General features: G+C 39.3%; 1 protein-coding gene across 1 annotated transcript in view; it reads left to right on the forward strand.

Moving 5' to 3' along the window:
- The window catches only part of FRRS1L (ferric chelate reductase 1 like), a 31145-nt gene extending 11043 nt beyond the window's left edge, over positions 1-20102 (forward strand). Inside the window, exons 2-5 of the mRNA XM_063082387.1 lie at positions 6809-6893; positions 9489-9627; positions 14917-15163; positions 18374-20102. Coding sequence (XP_062938457.1) covers positions 6809-6893; positions 9489-9627; positions 14917-15163; positions 18374-18546 — 644 coding nt within the window. The 3' untranslated portion in view covers positions 18547-20102. The remainder of the gene's footprint in view (positions 1-6808; positions 6894-9488; positions 9628-14916; positions 15164-18373) is intronic.
- The last annotated feature ends 4854 nt before the right edge of the window (positions 20103-24956 follow it).

The following is a 24956-nucleotide window of genomic DNA, read 5'->3' on the forward strand; positions in this document are numbered from 1 at the left end:
CTCCTTAGATTGATAATAGTTTGTTTTTTGAAAATCTAAAGCAATATACTTAATGCAAAATCTTTAGATGTATTTCCCTTAAGGTTAAAATAATACAAGGATACCACAGTATTACTGCCACTGTTTCAGTATGGTACTGGAATTCCTGGCCAAATCAATAGGAAAAGAAAATAATTCAGAGGCATAAGAATAGGAAGAAAAAACATGATATGAGCATTTACATAGAAAACTGAAAAGAACCAGTAAACAGAAATGAGGATTCAGTAAAGTCATAAACAAGATCAGTATCACAAACCCAAAGTTCTCTTCTTCCCCAGTAATAATAAGCTAGAGAATGTAAAAGAAAATGATATATTGTTTAAAATAGCAATAAAGATCTATAGTATCCAGACTTTACCTAGCAATGCATTATTCCTGTGTGAAGGAAATTTTAAATTTTATGTAATGTTACAAATAAAACACACAATAAATTTTATAGCCAGGAAAAAATTCTGGAGATATATATAAAGTGGCACATAAAGAGAAATTTAAATAAGCCAAAGCATTAAAGAAAACTTAAATATTAGCTAACTAAAGCCAATAACCTCCTAGGCCATAATCTTGGAAGGAGTAACTTGGTGTAACTCTTGTTAATTCCTTCCTCCGCCCCACCCACCCCATTCATCTATACACTTAACGCAGTTCCAGACAAAGGTCCAGATGCATTCTGGGAGAGAACTTGACAAATCGATTTCTATATTTTACATGGAAGAATCAAGTTCCATGAATTTCTAGTAAGGTTTTGCCTTGCTTCATATTAAGCTATATTACAAAGCCTAGTCCTAGTAATTAAAATAGTGTGGTCCTGGCTCAGAAACAGTGAAATAAACCAAAGAACAAAATAGAAAATTCAGAAATAAACTTATGTTTATATAAGAACTGGTAAATTATTGAGGTGTCATCATAAATCACTAGGGAAAAGATGAACTTTGTAAATGGTATAGAGAAAAATTGATTTAATATAGGGAGAGAAATAAAATTGATTTTTTTTTACCTCATACCATATAAAAAATAAATTCAAAATGGGTTAAAAATCTAAATGTGCAAGATAGTACTACAAAGTTAAATATAAATATAGAGAAATATCTTCATATCCTTTGGGTGGAAGGTGATCTCTTTATCAAGACCCTGCAAAGCACAAACCAAGAAAAAGAAAAATTCTTACCTTGATTGCATCAAATTTAAAGATTTGGGTACAAGAAAGAACATCATAGATAAATAAATAACAGATGGGTGGTAAACTGGGTGGAAAGTATTGCAACATTTGAAATGAGCAATGAATTTATAGCTGGAATCCACACAAACTCCCATGAAAAGACCAAAAACCAAGTAATAAACAGAGCAAAGAATATGGATATATGAGGAATCTTCAAAAAAGTTCACGTAAGGATTCTTATTGTCTTTTAATTCTATTTTCCAGAAACTTTTTCAAGTACCTTCGTACACTTCACAGAAGGAGAAACCCAAGTGGTTAATACAGATGTGAGGAGATATTAAACCCTACTCGTACTTAGGAAAATACAAATTAAAATAATGAGATGTTAGATGATATTAAGTACAGGCAAGGATGCGAGGGTGCACTAGTGATGGGGTTGTAAACTAGTGCTGTCTTTCTCACTACTAATCTCATCAAGTTTGTGGAATTAAAGATGCGACTCGGTAATTCCTCTCCTGGGTTTATTAAAACAAAACAAAAGTCTCTTGCATATGCCCACAGGAAACATGAGTAAGGATGTTCATCTCTTCATTTTTTGAGAAAGCAAACTAAGTGTCCATGTCCAAATCTGGGAGGATAAATAAGAAAACGTTGTTTTCACATTGGGGAATACTATTCAGTCATGAGTAATAACAGGTCTTATGTGTACATATGTGGATAGATTTCCAAAGGAAAATAATAAACAGAATGAGATTTTCTGCACAGTGTCATTTATGCAGATTAAAAACATACCCAAACAATATTATTTTTCGAAAGCACACATATGTAAAAATAAACACATGGACTGTGCATGGTAAATTGGGGTGGGCCCTCTTTCCTCTCCCTGTTCGGGCATTTCCAGACCTTGTGCAAAGCCATGGACTGGCAAATGCAGTGCAGGTGTGGACAGCGTAGCAAGGGAGCGCTGCTGGCAGAGTGAGAAATGTGCCTGGAACTTGAACTTTAGATCCAGCTTCTGCTGAAGGTAGTTTTGGTGATTATCTTATAGGGTAACCATCAAGAGTTTCAGGATGGTGTGGCTGAGAATACGGAAGGCTTTTTGCAGCCTGGCAGGCCCTTACCCTGGACAGGCAAAATTGCATGCTGCATGGAACTAACAGAGATGAGAACCTTACCCCCAACCCCATATTGTCTGGTATCCATTATTACTAATGTGTCCTTTCAGTTTATCACAGTAAAATCCTGCTTTTTTAAGGATGTATGTGTCAGGGTGCTCATTTTTGTTAAAACCTCCATCCTTGTCAGAAGGATATACATGACATACACTTGACCCAATGTCTGAGGTGGTGAGGAAAATGGGGTTAGGGATGGATTAGGGGGAAATATAGCATAGGCTTTGCATAGACTGATAATGAGTGTTCCATAAACCGAGAAATATCTATTTAATTCTGTGCACCTACGGTACTTAATTAAAATTCTACAATCAAAATAATTTCCTGATAGAATTGTTTAGTGTATATAGAACACAGATCATATTGAGTGTCATTATTCTCTAGCCTTCGAAACGATAAACCATAGCCCTGGCAAACATTGTATCAGTATTCAATGATTAATCCACTGAGTCTGTATCAATCAAGGTCCAGTCAGAAAGACAGAAATGACAGTAACTTTTCTCATGGGTTGACCACCCCAGGGAGCTGTCTAAGCAGAACTTGGGCTACTGGAGCACCAAGATAGTGTAGGGAAAAAGCTACCACCCCTGGACTGGAGTTGCAAAGAGGAGGGCTTTAGGTTATCACAATCCGGAAGGTCAGACAAGGGGCCTCCCAGGGCTTCGGCCTGTCCTTCAAGAACGGAGCTGCGCCCAGTTGCTGCTGGTACTTTTGAACAGCATGATGAGGTTGGTTCTGGGAGTCTAGCAAAAAGCTGGGACTCAAACCAGCTGTCACTGTAAGAATAAAGTACAGCTGATGAGGACTTATTAGAACTGTTACAGGGGCCACTCAACTCCTGGCTGAGGCTCCCAAAAATTTGATACTGCCCCCAGACAAAAGCAAACCGCTCAAAAGTCAAATGTTGGTGAAAGTGAAATTCAGCATTTATTCAGGAATACCAGTGACTTGAGGAGAGATGTTAGGCTAACCTATCTCTCTGTTAAACCCAAAGGAGCATGGCCAGGCTAAAGCCATCTCAACAACTCAAGTTCACTGAGGGCTTTTTAAAGAGGGAGCTGAGCGAATGGAACATGGGAAATGAAAAGCAGGAGGGAGGGCACGTTACCGAAGGCTTCATGCAAGATCTCAGCTGCAAAGTCTCCTCAAGCCTCTGTCTGGTTTCTGCTCCCATCCTTGCTGTTATCTCATGGTCCTGCTGGAGGGGTGGAATCAGCATAGCTTTATTGATGTCTTCCTTAGTTTCCCAGTGTCTGGATATACGTGCAAGACTGCAGCTCTGGGCTGGCTGGAAAACAACTTTACATTCATATGAATAATGTCATCCTTCTCCTAACCAAGGTTCAAAATATCAAATAACCATGGGAAAAGAGGAAACTCAGAGAAATGCATGCCAAGAAAAAAACTGTGTCCTTTTAAAATCTTTTAGAACTCATGCAGTTTTAGGTCCCAACATGGCTTCAGTCCTGCTCACTCCAACAGAACAGCAACCAAACAGGAAGGGAGGGTTTCCTCCTCCTGCCTCCTCCTAATGCTTCCTGTTGGCAGAGCGTAAGCAGCTAGTAAAGGAGAACTGATTTGTAGAGTACTCAGCCTATAGAAGGCTGGGCTGTAGCAGAAAGACAAGAGCCCAAATACTGGCACATAGTCCAAAGTTATTTTATGCCAAACTGTGAGAGATCGTTTAATTTTGGCAAAAGTTTGGAATATTGCTCTGCTCACATTCTAATACGAACCCCCACTGGTGTACTGCAGTAAATTTATGGCACTAATGACCCAAAGTTAGTGCAGACCCCACAAACTGAAGAGCATAGTCCACAACAAGATGGCCCACACTTCAGACCAACTGAAAATAAATGCAGGGGCTTCCCACAACCCCCATCAGGTTCTATAATTTGCTAGAATGTCTCAACTAAGGAAAGTGCTATCCACATAGCCTTCCATGTCCACAGGTTCTGCACCTGCAGATCAGAAATCTGAGGTTGGTTGAATCCATGGATGCAGAACCTGTGGATACCAAAGGCTGACTATAAGGGACTTGAGCATAAGTAGATTTTGGTATCTGCCAAGGTGGATGGGATCTTGGAACCAATCCCACATGGATACCAAGGGACGACTGTACTTACTATTACAGTTGTTTAATAAAGGATACAACTCCAAAATAGCCAATGAAGAGAAACATAGGGTGAGGTCTGGGAGGCTCCCAAATGCAGAGTTTCCATGCCTTCTCCTCATGGGATCAGCACATAGCCCTCCTGGCACATCAGTGTATTCAGTCAGGAAGCTCCACTGGGCCTCAGTGTCCAGAGTTTTTATTGGTGTTTTATTATGTAGGTGTGATTGATTTAATCATTGGCTACATGATTGAACTCAGTCTCCAGCCCCAGCTTTCCTCTCTGGAGGTGGGGCTAGCTCACATCCCCAACCTTGTAGTTGCATGGTTGGTCTTTCTGGTGGCCACCCTCCATCCTGGGTCATCTCATCTCTTAGCAGGTGTGATCCAAAGGGCTCATGAATAACAAAGACACTCCTATTACTTGGGCAGTTCCAAGGATTTAGAGTCTCTCTTCCAGGAATCAGAGACAAATGCCAAATTCTTTATTTTTCAACAGATTAAAAAACAAGAGAAAAATGTTATTAAATGGATGGCTAAGTGCATTTGGCAGAATGCAAAGTCTCATTGCAAGTTTTAGAAACATGTAAGATAATGGAAAATTCGTGCTAGAAAAGCCCTGAAAAACCATTTGTCAACATTAATAAACTAGTTCAGAACATTAATAAGTGAGTTTTGTTCCAAAACTTGCTTTTATTTGGAGTTTAGGAATCTATTCTTCTTAAAGAGACAATCTTACCCAATGGTTATTAGTTCTTAGTCCAGTTTAAAATTTTTAATAATTAATCCAGTAGTAATAATAACTGACATTTACTGAGGTGGGAATCTGCTGTATGCCAGTATACTAGTATTATTCTAGATGCTACGAAGTAGTAAGGATAATATGTTTGAAAAATGGAAGAAGATGATGACCTAAGTGAGAAGCAACATTAGGAGAGATTGTCAAGGCTGGCTGGTTAGCTCAGTTGGTTAGAGCATGGTGTTATAACACTAAGGTCAAGGGTTCGGATCCCCATACAGGCCAGCTGCTGCCCCCCCCAACACCCCAAAAGATTGTTTTTGTCAGTCACCTGTAGAGTCTTAAAAATATACATGTAAATAGTCATTACATTCCTGGATAAATACTCTAAGAAAATAATGGCCTCAGGATTGTGAGAAACAAGAGGAAGAATGTATATGAAGAGCTTAACACAGTTTGTAGCATTGAGTAGTAGCTCAAAAAAAAAAAAAGAAAAAATACACCCAACTCATTTAAGGCAGGACTCAGTCTATAGTACTGAAGTGGATATAGGACTTAGCATAAAATAAACATAAAACTAGAAAAAGTAACACATTTGACCCAATTACTTGGAGGTGGTGAAAAGTTAGGGCTATATTTTATCATGTGATCAAGTTCTAGGGTAGTAGAAATGGACTGTCCAGAGTGCACAGGTGTGTTGGGTTTTTTTTCAATATAATAAATCTAATGGAACGAAATAAACAAAACCTCATTTAAGAAGAAGATTACAAGACTTCAAAATAATGAGAAAAAAACATAATTTTTAAAAAGTTTATTTACATTACCTAATATCTATGGGTGATTTTATTTATTCATTTGACAGTCATTTATTCAGCATCCAGTGCCAAGTGCTATGCTGGGCAGAGAGGACAAGGTAAGTAGCACATGGTTCCTATGTGCATGGCATAAACAGCCTAGGGGAAAAAGATTTCTGTCACAGACTGCAAGCACAATGCAGCCTTACCCCTCAGTGTATGGTTTAATGTGTTATGATGGTAAGTAATCACATAAGAAAGATATACAACTGTTAGAAACTATGTATTTAAAGAATTTAGTGACATAGGAAAATGTTACACATACAGCTTAATACAAAATGGAAATTACACAAATCGAATGGAAAAATCCTGTATGTATATAAAAGGAAAAATCCTTCTATCAAGAATAGATGAATGTATGTATAATCTGACAATTGGCCAAGGATTGTTTTTTTTCTCTTAGAGCATGTGAATTGTATTAAATATGTGATTTTCAAATTCTCAGGGAACAGTCGTAAGCCAGTGGTTATATGAAATTAAGCCTCAAATCAGTACCTCAGTTTCCTTGCCTGTAAAATGTGGAAAAAAGCACTCTATTCTCAGTTCACATGCAAGGTTGGGTCCAAACATGTGTGCCTTACACTCTCTCCCTGAGAAGGGGATGATTAGGCCTCATCAAAGCGTTTCCCCCAAACATTTCTAGACATGCGTGATAGAAAATAAACACATTAAAAATAATTCTCATTGGAAAAGTTGTCACTGGATTTTCTAACCATTATTTATTCTCATTACCAGGTTACCCTTTCCCTACTGCTCCTCCTGTGGATCCATTTGCCAAAATCAAAGTGGATGACTGTGGAAAAACTAAGGGATGCTTTAGGTTGGTAGAACCGCAAGTTGGATAACTTTAAGAAATTCATTCACTTCTCAAGGTAGTACTTAAATTGCAATCAGTTCATTCTAATCAGGGCCCTGTACCCTTTCATAACTTCAGCAGGATTATGAAGATCTCTAATGGCCACCCCCATTTCCAGTCTTAAGGGCCTTTTAGCTCTAGCACACACTAGGCCCGGGACCATTCTCTGGTTCCTCATTTCTGGCTGTACTGCTGTTGGCCTGGGTGTCTGCTCCTCACCAACCGGTTGTATGAAGAAGATTCACGTGACACAGAATATGTCTGTGCTTATTCAGCAGGGGCTGTGGGCAGGACGGGCAATGATAGACATGTCTGACACCCAATTCCTTTTCAAATAAATAGTCATGACTTGGGATATCTGTAGGATCTCAGGTGTAGTGAGTCGCTACGTGACCATTAGTACTATTCTATCAAGACAGGGTAGGCTGGGGCTAGAGAACAGTAGTGTGGACAGGGGGCCCCCCATCTAGATAGCTCTGCTTTGTTGGAAAAGCCTCCTCCTCTTTGAACCTTTTACTTCCTGAAACAAATTGTCCCTGAGTAAAGGCCACAGCACTGGGGTGTTTTTGTTGTTGTTCTGAGCTTGAGGTCGAAGGGGAAAAAAATGAATGCAGAGGCTTTGAACTTTCTTTGGATTACAAGGCCATTTCTAAGGAGTAAAAAAAAAAAAATACTAAATAATACTACTATTGAGGAAAATAGTCAGCAATGTGTAATTCTGGTGATTAGGTGTTGCTTTGTGTTGCTTCGCCCCCCACGGATTTGTCACCCCACTTCCCCTGGGTGATGGAGACGTAAAGGATTACTCAAAGCCCGTCTCTTCCAAGCAGTGAGAAGCCCTGAAGTTGTTAACTTCCCTTCCTCGGGAAATTAATGCTGAATTGGGGTTCTCTTCCTGCATTTATTTTCCAGACCAGGAAGTTACAGGAAGAGAACAAAGGTGGGGCTATAGTTTAACAACATAGGCTGGTAACTTTCAGTGAAACAAGCCAGATGACATTCCAGTAAGGCAATTAAGTGGTCCTATCAACACAAGCTTGATCTTAGCAAGCATTCCTTCTTACAGCAATTTCTCAGTATCTTTACATAACAATCAGTAACTAGTCTGTCTTTGAGCCAGCAACCTGCCGTGCCACAATCCTTATCTTGCAACAGAGACTTACCCCCTGAGGAAAATTTCCTGTCCTTGCAAGGTCAATATTTGAAACTGCAAGGTTTTGGAAAACCAGGCCCTGTGAAGTACATATGCTTTATAGTATATTCCACAATTAGGAGGTGTTTTTGAGAAGAGAAGGAATTTTAGCACCCTGCTGGCTTCAGAGTGACTTGTTTTCTGGCCCATTCTTTAACTTTCCTTACCCCTTTTCATCTTCTTCACCCAGTTTCGTGCAGCCGTGATCTTACATCTTTTCCCAGCTGCTCAGGGTATCTCTGCCAGCATAGTAGCATGTTCTTACCTCCCTCCTCAATCAAAACTTAGCACCCCCGTGCCCTGTTCCTTCACACACCTTCCATCTGAGCACCCATTGCTACAATTTTCTTTCATTCTGAAAATGATATAATTCAGTGTTTCTCAAACTAGAGCTTGCCGGTTCTTAAAGGATCCACAAGTCTTATGTTAAGAAAATGTAAATTCGTGTTTATATTCCAATGCTGCTCTTTAAAAAGGTGAATGTATGTATAATCTGACTATCTGGATAATTGCCTTATACTGCTATATGTTTTAGTGTCTGATTTGTAATTGTATTAGCACTGAGGAGCCCAACAGAACAAAGGCAAATTTTATAAATAAATGATGCATTCATGTTCAGCGAATACCAGATGAGGTATTCATTTGGTGCATTCATTTGGTGTATGAGTAAGGGTTTTGCAGCAGTTCAAACAGATAAAAATGGAACAGAATTGAGCCATTGTGCTGTGGTCATCATGCTAAGAACATGCTCAACTCAGAAGACCTTTTAATGGTGCAGTCAGACATACCACATGCACATGAGCAGAAATTTACTTTCAGTAAAACCATAGCATCCTTTTCATGAATGCTGTGAATGTCAATGTTCCTGGGTTTTTTAGTCTAATTTATATTTAATTTGTAAATTTGTATTAGTTTAATTGTATGAAAATTTGTAAGTAAAAAGAGTTGGTATACATTTAATTAACAAAACTATTTAAATGATTAACTTGGAGGATCTTTTCCTCTAAAAGGGATTCAGAAATAATTCAATAAGAACTAACATTTAAGAAACTCTAATGTAATATAGAGAATACTGGCTGGGAGTTTGGAGACTCAGGTTTAAGTCCTGTTGCAGCCACGGACTTCACTACACAATTTTGGGCAAGCTCCTTCCCATCTCTGGACCTCAGTTTATATGTAGATAAAATGGAGCAGATCATCTCCAAGGTCACTCCACACTGAGTGAAATTGTGTTTTTAAGATCCCAGGTATCAAATATCTAATTTATTTAATAATATTGCTCAGCATCCTGCCTGATACATGGTAGGTGCTTTCAATGTACTTTGAATAAGTAGAAGCAGTAATGTCTCTTCTGACCTACCCTCCAGATATGGTAAACCAGGCTGCAATGCGGAGACCTGTGACTACTTCCTTAGCTACCGAATGATAGGTGCTGATGTGGAATTTGAATTGAGTGCAGACACAGATGGTTGGGTAGCAGTTGGATTCTCTTCAGACAAGAAAATGGTAAGACGCACATCATGTTAGCAGCTGATTTTTTCATTTAGTTTGCTGTGCTACTTTAGATTTTAGAAGCAAATTAATTGATCGAAGTAGTATAATAATTATATTAGTTATGGCTGTCTGATTGCAAACTAAAAAAATTCAAGCTAGCTTGGATAGGAGGGTTCATTATCAGAACACAAGGTGTCTTGTGGCACCCATACTCATCAGCTGTTTCCACAGTAATGCTGCAAGAAGAGCCTCCAAAACTCCATGGCTTTTAACAGTAAGCATTTATCTCTTGCTCACATGTGTGTGGGTTGGCTGTGGTTCAGCTCATTTTAGGTGGGGCTCAGCTGGGCTTGGCTCCAGTCCATGGGTTGGATTCAGGTTTTCTCTAGTCATTCTGGAATTGGTAGCTACCAAGGCATGTTCTTTTTATGGCAGAGGCAGAAATGCAAGAGCCACTGTAAGAGGAATAGATACTGTTTTTTCTCTCTACTCACACACTCAACACAGAGCATTTCTGTGACCAGATTTGTGGGGGGTTTTCCCCATACAACAAGAAATTCTCTAGTACACACCAGTTGGGGGTCCTCTAATTCAATTCATTTGTGACATTATCTACCTGGAGATGACCTTAGATCCCACAAGCTGAGAGCTTAGTCCCACAAGACTGCCCCACTTCGGATGCCAATTGCAAGCCCCAGATTGTGACCTGTGCTTCTTCTGACCAACCACCTATAAATCAGCGTTCTACAACCCACTCCTTGGATTCCATTAATTTGCTAGATTGGCTCACAGAACTCAGGGAAACACTTTACTGTGTTTACCCGTTTATTATAAAGGGCATTGCAAAGGATATAGATGAATAGCATAATGGAAGAGATGCACAGGGCAAGTTATGGGAGAAGGGATGCAGAGCTTCCATGCCCTCTCCAGGCACGCCACCCTCCAGGAACCTCCATGTGTTCAGCAGTCCTGAAGCTCATCTGAACCCTGTCCCTTTGAGTTTTTGTGGAGGCTTCATTATGTAGGCATGATTGATGAAATCATTGGACAGTAATGATCAACTCAACCTTCAGCCCCTCTTCCGTCCCCAGAGATCAGGGGGTGCGGCTGAAAATCCTAACCCTGTAATTATGCCTAGGTCTTTCTAGTGACCAGCCCCTATCCTAAAGCTACCTAGGGTCCCCCAGCCACTAGTCATTTCATTAGCATACAAAGACACTCTTATCACTCTGGAGATTCTAAGAGTTTTGAGAGCTGTGTGCCCGGGACCAAGGACAGAGACCAAATACATATTTCTTATTATATCATAATATCATAACCACATAATCATATTTCATACCTCCACTCATGTCACATCTGCTAACATTCCATTGCCCAAAGCAAGTCACACAGCCAAGCCCAGAACGAAAGGGCCAGGAAGTACACTCCCCTTACCAACAAGGCCCTGCAAAGGTGTGGGTATATAATACTACTACAGGGGGATGAAGAGTTGGGTCCAACTATTCAGTCTTCCACAGTACCCACGGGCAAGAAAACATCTGGATCCCAGGGCTGTGGGCAGGAACAGGCAGGACATCAGGAGCCCAGGCACAGTTCATCTCTGTCCTCTGCTTTTCTCTGGGCCTCCACTGCATTCTGCCCTCGTTGCTCTGGAGCCCCATCATTTGCCTCTGCACTGTGCCAGGCTTTTCTGCAAACTGCCAGATTTCTTAGGCCTCTCTGCCTTTGCACCTGCTGCCACTCTTGCCTGGAGGACCCTTCCCCTTCTCTCTATCTGCCTGTTTTGAGGCTCCTACATTGGTACAGGTGGGAGAGGAGGGCAGCTCTGACTGTTACCCAACTCATACCCCCTTGAGAAGAAAAAAACTCAGAAGTCAAACGGTTGGTGTTAGAAAAGCAGATGTATTCAGCCGAAGGAGATGGTAGGCTATCCCATCCCAAAGATTTAGATTTACTGAGGGGTTTTTAAAGTAGGATTTGAGGGAATGGAATGTGGGAGGTGAAATGGACGAGAGAAGGAGACGTGAGTTACAAGGGGTCCATGTCTATGGGTCAGGTACAAGGTCTTGCCAAGGCCTCATCTAGTTTCTGTTCTCTTCTTTACTGTTATCTCAGGACCCTGCAAGATTTTGATTTGCGCTGGTGTACTTGGCTGGTGCCCAAGGTCAGCTTCCAGTCACTGGCCTTGATCATTTCTCAAAGCTCTACAAGTCTCAAAGAAAGAACTGTTAGCTTTACAAAGTACTAATTAGCTTCTCGGCCTTGTTTTCCTGCTTAGCGAGCAAGATAAGAAAGTCAGGGGATGGGAAGAAAGAGTGGAGAGAAATAAAACTGTCTTTTTAAAAATCCTCCCCTCCTCTGCAGCCCAGGCAGCTTTAGGTCCCAACATGGCTTCAGTCCTGCTCACTCCAGTAAGACCAGGGTTATAGCAACGGTGATGGTGAGAGGGGCTCAGATTTTGGATATGGTTTGAAGGAAGCACTGGCAGGACTTGCTAAGGGATTGGATATGCGTTGTAGGTGGGTGGTAGGAAAAGACTGGGGGAGCAGTCTAAGCAGTCACCTGCTCTGGTGGCTTTGTTCTTGGAGAGGTCACCAGAAGAATGAACCTCCACCAATTCCCAGTCCAGGCAGTAAGACGAGTACAGTTGGTAAGAGTATGTGGGTGTGAATCTACATGACTTATCTCCTCCAGTAGTATCAGTAGGAGACACAGCAGGAATGTACAAGCAGGTACATTGAAAATGGTCATTTCCTGTCCTGGAATGCATTTGCACTCATGGTGGGGCTGTTAAGATTAGGGGCTCAGAGGAGTGAGGTACAGTAAGGAGTATTCAAATGTTATGTTCAATATTCTGCTATCTAAAGGCCTTTAAAATATCTGCCCTGATACTGTCTGTGAAAGTAGAGGTCTCTTTTTTCTCCTGTTATTTCAAGAAAAAGCAAAATGGAACCCCTCTGTAATAGAGGGGTTTAACTTTTTTTATAGTACATTTTTAAAAATTAGACTTTATTTTTTAGAGCACTTTCAGGTTCACGGTAAAATAGAGCAGAAGGTACAGAGATTTCCCATTTACCCCCCTGGGTAGTCTCCCCATTATCAACATTCCCTACAGAGTGGTGTGTTTGTTACAAATTGATGAATGCCTTTAACTTTTTAAACTTGTTTTGAAAAAAATTTAAACCTACAGACAATCTGCAAAGATAGTACAATAAACTTATATATACACTCACACATATATAATATGCGTGTGTGTGCGCACACGTGTGTGTGTGTCTGTGTGTGTGTGTGTGTGTGTGTGTGTACTTTACCCAGATTCACCAAATTACTTTTTTTATTGTGGTAAAATGCACATAATATAAAATTTACCATTTTAACTATTTTAGATTATATAATTCAGTGGTATTGATTACATTCAGTGTTGTACAACCATCACCATTCTCTGGTTCTAGAACTTTTTCATGTATGATAACATTTTGTCACACATTTTATTGTCTCTCTGCTGCTGCTATGAATGCTACTTATTATTATTTTCCTGGGACTCTTGCTATGGGGATTGAACCCTTGACCTTGGTGTTACCAACACCGTGCTCTAACCACGTGAGCTAACCAGCCAGCCCACTGATATCATGACCTTTTTAACTCTAAATACTTTAGTAGGTATCTCCTAAAATCAAGGACATTCTCTTTCATTATACAGTTTATTTATTAAATTCAGGAAATTTGACGCTGATATGATAGTATTATCAAGTATGCTGTCTGTTTTCAAATGTTGTCAGTTGTCCCAGTATTGTCCTTTACAGAAATTTTTATTATATAATCCAGGATTCTGCCTAGAAAGACCATTGCATTTAGTTGTTATGTGTCTTTAGTTTTCTCTATTTTGAAATAGTTTTTTAGTCTTTTCTTTTCTTTTTCTTTCTTTTCTTTCTTTTTTACTGTTTTTTCATGACATTGACCCTTTTGAAGATTACAGGCTAGTTTTTTTTTGTAGAATGAATTTCAATTTGGGTTTGTCTGCTTGTTTCCTCATGATTAGGTTAGTTTGTGTTTCGGCAGGTTTACTACATATGTGGTGATATATTCTCCCCTAAACATCATGTCAGGAGGCATTAGATGTCAGATATTATGATGCTAACTTTGATCACTTGACTAAGGCTTTTTATTTTATTTTATTATTTTAAAAATTTTATCAATATTTGTTTTCTTTTTTTTTCTTTTTTAATTTTTAAATTTTATTTATTGAATTAAAATCGAATATACATACTTTGAGGGTTGAACATTGAGATATGTTGATTAAATCAATATTACTAGCATATATATTGTTACAAATCGTAATGATTCTTTGTGGCCCTTGTCCAACCTCTCGCCATTCCCCCCTCCCACCACTGATAACCCTAGATTTCTTCTCTCCTTCTGAAAGAATAATGGTTACTCTGTTAACTTGTTGCCTAGATGATCTGTCCAATGCTGAGAGATGTGATCAGGTCCCCCAATATTATCATAGAGCAGATGCTTCTTCTGTCACTCTGAAATGGGTTTTGTGGAAAGAGACATCCTCTTCTTTTCTTTGTCTCTGCTGGTGACTCTCCTCGTGTGAATGCACTTCAGTGGTTGGCAGACCATCTGCATGGTGGCTGTGGTGTCTAGCCACTTTTGCAGCAGCCATGGTTATTGTGGTAGATGTGGTGGGCCACCTACGTGGAGGAGCTGCTTTTGGCATGCTCCTTGTCACTGGCGGTATGTCTGGTTGTGGGGTGTGTTTGGTCCCTTTCTCCATGCCTCTGGTCCCTGGGCAGGCCCCAAGGCACTGGCCCCATGTGCATGGTTGTGGGAGAGGGGTCCACTCCCCTTATCCATGTCCTGGGTCCCTGGGCAGGCCCCGAGGTACTGGTGCAGTGTGCCTGGTTGTGGGAGGAGGGTCCAGTCCCCTTCTCCATGCCTCGGGTACCCAGGTGGGCTCTGAGGTGCTGGTGTTTTGTGCCTGGTGTGGGAGGAGGGTCCAGTCCCCTTCTGCATGCCTCTGGGCCAGGCGGGCCCTGAGGTGCTGGCACGGTGTGCCTGGTTGTGGGAGAGAGGTCCATTCCCCTTCTCCTTGCCTTGGGTCCCTGGGCAGGCCCCAAGGTGCTGGCATGGTGTGCCTGGCTGTGGGAGGGTGGCTAAGGCTTTTTAATGGCACTTAAAAGGATTTTTTTTGGTGGGATTTCAAATTACTGAGGTAACGGGTTTCTATATTTCTGGTGACAAATTTGCAAAAGACAAACCTTTCACTTTTCTCTTCTTAATCATTTTTCATGTTAGGGCGGTGACGACGTCATGGCCTGCGTCCATGATGACAATGGCAGGGTCCGCATACAGCACTTCTATAACGTAGGCCAGTGGGCAAAGGAGATTCAGAGAAATCCTGCCAGAGATGAAGAAGGAGTTTTTCAGAACAATCGGGTCACCTGCAGATTTAAACGCCCAGTGAATGTTCCCAGAGATGAAACAATTGTTGATCTGCATTTGAGTTGGTATTATCTGTTTGCCTGGGGTCCAGCCATTCAGGGTAAGCTTACATTTTAGCGTCTGGATTAAACACCAGACAACACTGTGCTTGTATTCATTATTAATTGAAGTTACACTGTGTGTGCAAGAGAGCGATAAGCACTCTGGATAATAGAAAAGAAAAAGGAGCTATGACTCCTACCTTCAGAAGTTATAGTGGATTTATTATACATATGGACAAACATATAGGCAAAGCTAGAGCAGCACAAGATAGTATGTGATGAGTTATGTGCTTAGTGAAACAGATCATATGTCTGCTATGTGGGGGGTAGGGGTACTATTTAATTCTCATAGTGTTTTCATTTACTCCCTACTATGTCTTTGAGAGGTATAGACATTATTATCCTCATTTTAGCGAGATTAAGGAATTTGCTCAAAGCTATACAACTAATTAATGGAAAAACTAAAACTCAGTCCTAGTTCTGTCTGACTCCAAAGTCAGTGATACTCTTAACTCCTATACTTTAAATATGAAAAAAAGGGCTTCTAGAGACTTCTCTAGAGGTTGACACCAAGCATTTCATAAGTGCTCACATTATGACCACTCTAGTGGTCACAAAGCCACCAAATTATCCTATAATTCAGCCCATTACTCCTCCAATTTGAATGTGTATAGGAATTACTTGGCTATATTGTTAAAATGCAGTTTTCTGTAGGTATTGGGTGGGGCCTGAGATTGTGCATTTCTCACAAGCTCTCTGGTGTTGCTGGTCCTTGGATGGCCTCATGTTGGGTGGCTGGGCTCTTCAGCATTTCCCCAACAAAGACCCATGGATATCATGAGATCTTCTAGAGACTGTTTCTTGAGCATTCCTTCTGGTTGACCGCCTAATGGCCTGACCGAGCATGGAAGTAAGCTTGGTTTTCTGTCCTGGTGCTAAACCCATTCTGACTCCTGGCCCTTGCATTCTCTTCACTGTGTGCCCATCAACTATTTGTTGCCCAATCTGATCTGGTTGTTTTTTTTCCTTTGATCTGTCCCCATTGATCAGTCTGGAGATTACCTAATCTATTTTTTTGCCTGTTGCCAATTAGGAAAATACTTGGATGCCTCCAGATTTGTGACACCTTTTCCATTTGCTGATTTCCCAGATTTCTGACAGTGGATCTGCAATTACATCTTCAAGTACTTTCAGTACCCTGGGAAATAAATGATATCTCAGCTTGGAGAAATGAACTCATTTAAAATGATGGCATTGGAGTCTAAAAATGAGTTTGGGTATTGGTTGTGCCCCTTGGTGGCTGTATAATATTTAGTCTGTTATCTAAATTCTGAAATTCATTTCCTTGTTTCTAAAATGGGGATAATAATAATACCTGCTTCAAGGTTTATTGTAAAGATTAAATGAAAACAAGTACATATTTGAAATTGCTTGTCAGATTGGGAAGTGCTATGTTTTCAGAAAGTCATCTTCTTACGTATATGGCATATTAGCCTCACGTTCAAAGCCCTCTCCAAATCTGATCTTGCTTTACCTGATAGGCTCTCTCAGGACTTCTGTTGTTGTTCTCACTTTCTGCAAGCAAAACAGGCACATTCCTTCCCCATATACAGGCTTGTGCTTTTCTTGTTTCCTTACTGCCCTTCTAATGCCTCTCTATTGATTCAATCCTATCCATTCTCTTAAGGTCTCTTGAACGGAATAAACATGAAGCTAAGGTGTGAAGTGGGTATAGGATTGGGTTTTCCTCAATGAAGGCATGAACTCGAGGTGCATGGTTAAGTCTAGGAGCCCATGAAGATTACCAGTGAAGTGAGGTTAGGTAGGAGAGGTGAATGGGACCTGTTGAGAGAATACCAATCTGAGGAGTTTGATTTGTGTTCACAGGAGCCAGCACTGGAACAGGGAATTGACATGTCAAGTTCAGCAGGGCTTCCTTAGCACATAGTACCTTAAAAACCCTCACTCTGAGCCCTATTCCTAAGGAGACCTTTGCACTGAGTTCATATGCCTTAGTCTCACTAACCTAAGTTTCATATGGATTATTCAGGAGGTCAGGCACTTCTAATCAACTTCAGCTCAGTAGGTATCTGTCAAGCTCTTACTTGCTGTAATCCTGCACTGACTGGGCCAATTGTCACGTCAGCGCTGGGTCTGGAGCTCACACACCCCTCAAGCCTGTTGTCCAGACTGGGTCACAAACACATGCCAGGCTGGATCCCCAGACCCCTCTCACACCAGGCTGAGTCCCCAGACACCTTACACACAGGTCTATGAGCTAGGTAAGCGGCAAACAGGTCCTTGGAAGTCCTACGTAGGTTGGAGAGCATGGGGTGGACACCCGAGGCAGACGCCAGCCAAGCCACGGCGCTGCACATGTGCACCAACTCCACCCACACACAACCTATTTACAAAGAATGTGCCGCAACACCCCCAACCGGACAGGCAGGCAAGGTGGCCTGATCAAATTATTCTATTTTCCCAACAGTATCTTTTACACACAGCCTTTCCCTCTTTCTTCTTGTAACCAGGTCAAAATCACCATTCTTTCACATTTCCAAAGGACTGGTTCCCTGGCCAGCAGCCGAATCCAGGCAGTGACAGTGAAAACACCAAATCCTAACCATTAGACCACAGGCTGGCGCACCTACTTTCTGTAACATTCTACCCACTCTGCCGGACAGACACACAGACACACGCAGACACACACGTAGCATACCACACCGTCTCTGGCCTGCCCCTCCAGGCTACTTCTTTATATCCCACAGACAATGATATAGAGGGCTTCCATCTATAAGGGAGATGTTAGGGTCGTCACGAGTTGTTGGTGATCCACATATAAAAGATAGATTTGAGAGGAAAAATAGTAGCCTTTGCTGTTTGAAATATCAAAATATAGTTTTTCCATTTGGTATCAATAAGACGAAACTTATTAGAGGTGTTCAAAGTGGGCACTCGTACAATATTGTCTGCATAGCAGTCTTAAAACTGGGATGCCACGGAGAGACCAGTAACATTGTTCTGATGGGGCGGTGCACAGATTAATGAGAACTGGTTTTTTAGATAAATTTAGCTAATTTCTATGTTTTTCACCATATGTAAAATTACAGAAAATTCTGATAACTCTAATACCTGATTCCAGATCTTTATAATCACTGCTTATGTATTCAACACTAAAGACTTTTGTTTAGTTTTCTGTTGTTTGCCTACACCATTTTAAAACTGTACTTTTTTCGATCGCCCCCTCCCCTTCTATTTCTTTCCTCAAGGCTCCATCACCCGACATGATATAGACTCCCCGCCAACTTCAGAGCGTGTTGTCAGTATTTACAAGTATGAAGACATTTTTATGCCATCCGCTGCCTATCAGACCTTCTCTTCTCCGTTCTGTTTGCTTCTCATCGTTGCCCTGACCTTCTACTTACTGATGGGAACCCCTTAACCACAGATGAAAGGCCAATCAATGAAATGGATTGGAAAGTCTTTCATATAAATACATTTTTAAGGAATAACTAGTATAATTTTAGCTTCTATTATTCCAAAAAAAACAAAAACAAAAAACTCATATGGTTTCAGCTTTTTGGAAAAAAGAACAAGCTTCTTTTTTAGTCAAAGAGGATTGTTTAATAATGACCCCATACTTAAAACTTTTCTAAGCACTTTCAAACACATGTTATTTGAGTTCGTGACATCTCTGAGTTGGCTTGATGAAAGTTATGATTGCCATCTGACTGAAGGGGATTTGAGACCCAGAGAGGCTGCCTTTTTATGGTCCACCTGTCATGTAGCCTTGGCTACTTGCTCAAATAACACACAGCAAGGTAGAGAAAGATCTAGACATTGAAATCATGTCTCTGAACAATCTTTACTCTGAGTACTACAGCATAAGAGTTACTAGGGAGTATTACTATGGAGAACTTCTCTGGATGTCACAGATTCACAAGTCAGCCTCTTGGGCAGAAGAACATCAAATTTCCATCAAGCCTAAGTGCTTTTGGATATTTACACAGCTGATGGGGAGAACACGGGAGATTACAGTGATATGAAAATGGTTCATATTTATTTGAAATTTCTTCTCAGTTAATGAGTCGCTATGAGAAAACATTTTTATTGCTATTTGGAAAAGTTAGAAATGGAACTGTGAATGTTCCTGAAGATGTAAAATTATGTTAATGATAAAAAATATGGGAATTCTTAGCAGTTAGAATTTGGATTCTTCTACCACTGTATTTTTAAACTAAGGTATTCATCCTTGGTTGCAGACAATTCTGTTGTCAGAATCAGCATACATTAAATATGACTAAATATATATTATAACAGACAAATCATCTTAATAAAAATTTAAGGCCTCTTAATAATAAATCAACATTTTTGGAGATTGTAGAAATTTGGAGTAGGAATTTTTTAAAGATGAGATGTTTTTGTTGAATGGGAAAATGACCCATAAAGTGAATTCACCTGGAGTATCCATTAAAAATGTTGAGATTTGTAAATTGGACTGGCAGTCAGCACAATTTATAACAACCCCTTGACGTGATGTGTTTCCTTTTTTCAAAGAAGCCCCAATGTTCCTTTGTTCCAAATGTCTGTGCTAACAGCCCATTTAGAGGACAGGAATCTACTTGTGCTTCTGGGGCATTTCCACTGTGACATTCCAGAATTCTCTGGCTTGCCCCCATTTCTTTAAAGCTGGCTTAAACTTTATGGTTTTTGTGATTAAATGACACTGGAGACTGTGATTTCTAGTGACATCCTCAAGATTCATGTCAGAGGTGAACATCTGCCTGTGGGGAGAGCTTTCAAATTCTTGTGCAACCAAATCAAAATAAGGAAAACATCGATATTTTGTGACATTGCGCAGTTACCAAGCGCTTCCGAGGGACATAGGAGAAATACTCCTTGTTGTAGATAGGGAGAGATTAAATGAGATCAAGTGAGCGGTGGAACTGGGTGGGATTCGAACTCAAGACCTCTGGTTCAAATTCGCAACTCTGCCTGGCCACCATCACCTCTTTACTGTGATCTTCAGTCACAGCTGAGCATGACCTGTGCGTCACCTTCTCAGCTGTAGTGGTCGTTTAGTAGTGAGGATACTGACTATGCAGGCATCCACGTTGTAAATAAGAAAGCAAATATTTTTATATTTCACTCTCTTATGTGTATAATATTTGACTATAAATAGATTAAGATGAAAGAGAGACTTCAGCTAGCAGCAGGCAGGGAGGGAATAAATGAATGGTTTCCTTCAGCTCATGTTTCAAATCAAGTTGATTATTTCACTAATTGTTTCTACTTTGATTACCAGTTTTGCATATTTATGCTTAGAACTTTCAGTGACTTCTCATTGCCAGTGAGGTAAATGCAAACCATTTTGGTGACCTCCAATATCATCTTTTCTGCACCTCCTCACTTGCTAGGTCCCAGCAAGACTGAAGGGTTCTCAGTTCTTCAGACCTGCTCTCTCTCACCTCTCTGGTGTTCTCTGCATTCAAACATTCTCTGCCTCCTGTGCTTGTTGAAGTCCTTCTTACTTTGAGGTCACAGCTTAAATATTTCTTTCTCCAATCCCCTGGACTATGTAGGTTTAGATCCTGCCAAATGCCTCAACATAATACTCATCATACCTTACTACAATTGCTGGCTTGTCCTCCCTCCTACACTTTCTAATGTGGGGACCATTTCTCATTACCTGTCATTGTAGTGGACACTGCTCTGTAGTAGGTGCTTAGCAAACACTTGTGGAATGAATAAATATATGAAATTACTTCTATGGCAAGTTTTTTTGGTTCAGAAGGCTTGTATTTCATATACATTACTAGATCAGCCAACATTTTTATATTCTTCCATCTGTGATCAAACCATAAACCATTCTTCTAGCAAACACCAATCTTTGTCTTTTGAAACGTAAATAGAAAGATCTTTAGTAACAATGCTGTTTTGCCCTGCAGTGAATATTAGTTGACATTTTAAAACAATAGTTATTGTTCAGAAATAAGAATTCACAAACCAGGGATGCAGAACAGCATTTGACCATCATCTCAGAGAACCATCAATTGATAAGACATGCTGATGTTAAAGCTCTGATGATTTCGATTTCATTCATTCTTATCTAATATAAGGGAATCTACTTCTAGTATATCTTTGTATTTCGATTTTCTAATATAAAACTTGTCATGGGGGAGATGCTCAACCAGTCTTTTTTGTAAAAGACCTAAATAGAATAATAATAATGCTAGTTAAATGTATTTAGTGCTGTTCTAAGCACTTTGCATGGATTAACTCATTTAATCCTCACAACAACCAGAGGAAGTAGATTTTATTACTAGTCCAATTTTACAAATGAAAAAACTGAGGCTAATCATTTGGCATAAATTACCAGTACAGGCAAGGACTTTAGAGACCATTTAATCAAAAGCACTTATTATACAAGCAGGCAACTGATGCCTAGGGAGGTGACATGATTTTCTACACCTTCACATGCATTATTAAACTTTTATTAAATGGAACCCAGTATCCACACTCAAATTAACTAGGTGCCTTTTTTCAACTTTAGCAATTTACAATGAGAAGGAGAAATTTTTATAGCTATATTTGGGGAAAGGAGCACATTTTACTTTGTATCAACTTTCTTCTCTGCTTAAAAGCATTTTGATTATTTGATCAGTATTTGAGCACTTTTAATAGTTTTTTTTTTAATTATACCACAGGTTGGACAAAACTGGAAGAATGTATTTGTCTTAGCTGATTTTTAAAAGTGACTTGCCCAAAACCTAGGTCTTCTAACTTGGAGCCTAATACCCTTTTATTGTCCCACTGTAGTCTAGAAGGTGAATTTATAAACATGATTTCAGACCAAATGCAGGAGCCATATTTAATTATCTCAAGTTGGCTTTTGTCCTTAAAGAAATCAGAAAGTTTGGACAACTCGAGGATGGATTTCCATCCCAGATGACACCTACTACTACTTCTGTAATTATGTATACTGTCTGTATTCAGGATTTTGTGCTTAAGATATATTTCCACTGAGGTTGTGTGTCATTCTTAGCTCTAGCCCAAGGGCCAGCAAACTTTCTTTGTAAAGAGCCAGATGGTAAATATTTTAGACTTTGCAGTCTCTGTCTTACCTGTTCAACTCTGCTGTAGGCAGTACGTAAGTGAATGAACGTGGCTGTGTTCCAATAAAACTTAATGGACACTGAAATTTGAATTTCATATAATTTTCACATGTCACAAATATGAGCATACTTCAAAAAGTTTATGGAAAGATTTGTATTATCTTTTAATTCTATTTTTCCACAAACTTTTTGAAGTACCCTTATATTCTTTTGATTAAAAAAATTTTTTTTTTAAATGCAATAATCATTCTTAGCTTTCAGGCCATACAAAAATAGAAAGCAGGCTGGGTTTGGCTGTGGACTGTGGTTTTTCCACCCTTGCTCTTGGCTAGGGAGACACCAATGTATCATGATCAGTTGTAAAGTTTACTGCCAGTAGTAAGTTACTGGTCAATCGTAAAAATATCAAAGTTAGTGAATAATTTGTTTTTAGAATAATAGTTGATTTATTGTTATAAATAAATGGCATAATGGCATTCCTATGCACTTATAATCTAATATATTTTCCGGAGTTGATGCAAAAGAGGTGGTGGTAAAGTATGGGTAAGCAACAGTTTTATTTTACTTAAGCTGTGGCTATTGGGAGCAATGTTGACTGCTGAACTGCTCTTCCTGGTGACAATTTCAATGTTTCAAAGTAATTGATTTCCCTGTAGAAATTTTTTAACGTTTCATAAAAATCTGCTACACCCACAGGAGTGTTTTGCACATATGACATGCCATCTACCTTATGTATCATAATGGAAAAATGTTTGAGAGCCACTGGAGGAGGCCAGATGCTGAGAAGTGTATACTTTGTTGTTGTATATAATTGTATATCCTTGTTCTATAAACAGAATTGGTTGTGTTTAGTGAACAGTTTGATTGTTCGCACTGTGTTTATATATATAAATTTGTACGTACATGATAGTGTGTACATATGTAAACGCCCACATATACACACCGTGAGCACTTGAAAGATCTTTGTCAGGGGTGTTTCTGTTCTTCATCTCTTGACTACTTTAAAACCCAAGAGATAAAACATTGTGCATATTACAGGCAAAACTACCCTTGAGTTTGTAGTAATTTAGTTTGTAGACAGGATTCCTGGATCTTTTATTAAGCCTTGCCTCTTTCATTCAACATTATATGAATTAAGAACGTATAAAGTATCATCGTTGAATTTGACTTTTCTAAACTGTTAGTCAAGAAACCAGGACTAGTGTTAGCTGAGTAACTGGCATGTTGATGCAAGTTATACACATTTTGTATTTATTAAGATTCTTTATTCAGTTATTCAATTATCAAATTACTTAGTTTCAATTTGGACTTTATTTTTATATTTAATAGATGGCTTGCATATAAGTTCCTTTTTGTGAAAATAATGGCTAGGCTAATATGATTTTAAACATGTCTGGTGACTAAAAATTGAAGTGAATCATCAAGCTTTTGGGATTTAGCACTTAAAATATACTGATGCTTGATTAATATTTTCAGTTTTCTTCTGGATATTTGTTATTAGGCGAATAGCCATTCAGTTTGATTCTTCTGGAAAGTAATCAATTCTCTAAGGTTATGGGGTGCTGCGGTAAGCATGGTATTTACCTGGGTCACTAGAGTCCTTACATTTTCATCACATAGAATGCCCCAGCCACTTGGAAGAGTGTACGCAGCTTCTCCACATGCCTTATTCCCACAGATGTGCTGAGATGCTGGAACAATTTGTTTCAGGAGTATTAATATACTTTTTTTTGAGACTGTCTACAAAACACTATTTTGTAAAACTATGCCTTTAAATAGACATTGATGAGTTATATTTGTTTTATAATAATTGTGTACGTAATGTTCAATTGTGATTGATTTTGAGATTTATGTATATTTATAAGCCTGTCCTATGTGAATTTTTACTCTAAGATATGTAGTACATTACTAATAAAGACATGGATTTCTACTTAAGTAATTGTAGCAATATTCCTAGAAGCTACCTGAATGATTGTTCTGACCCTTTGCCATTATTTTATCTTTAGAAAATTATGTTACAGTCAAAATATATAAACTAGATTTAAACTTTAAAATATAAATTCTCAAAATAATTTGAAATGCTTCCTGTTGATGTAATTAAAATTAGTTTATAATTCCTTATTGCTTTGCTCTGGTGGATTTTTGTCTTTGTTTTGTTGTTTTAAATTCTTTCATTAGTGAAATCTCCCTCAGTTATCCTTGGATCTATAGGCCTTGAAGAAGATAACAGCCTGTCTTTTCTGACAAAGAGGAAAATCATGTTGTAATTAGGTAAAAATCCCTGTAGAGAAACAATTTGCAAAATAAACTTGTGTCTATAGCTTCCATTTAACACCTTATCAAGTAGTAAATGGAGGTTTATAATCCCATTTCAAGAGTTATCAGTTGGCTAATTGCATATAGCTAGCTCTAAGAATTTCAGTTATAAGCCTTATTGGCAGCTAAATCATATTATTCATTTAGAATAGTTAGAATTTAGTTGTAGAGCCTAATGAATCATCAGGGAGGTATAGAAATTGCATAATGTAATAGCTGAGCTGCCAGTTCTGCTGGGGCTAGGTTGAGATCAAGAAATGGTATTACTACATTCTGCATTATAGGCTCTATTCCTCACCAAAAAAACCAAAAAAACAAAACCCAAACATTTTGTCCTTGTTTTGCATTCTAGTTGTCCCCTGTGGTATTTATTTTGCAGTGTCTTTAGTGGGTGGCCCAGCTATCAGACCTGACCCTGGCT

The sequence above is a fragment of the Cynocephalus volans genome, chromosome 17 (assembly GCF_027409185.1).
Source record: "Cynocephalus volans isolate mCynVol1 chromosome 17, mCynVol1.pri, whole genome shotgun sequence".
NCBI classification, from domain to species: Eukaryota; Metazoa; Chordata; class Mammalia; order Dermoptera; family Cynocephalidae; genus Cynocephalus; species Cynocephalus volans.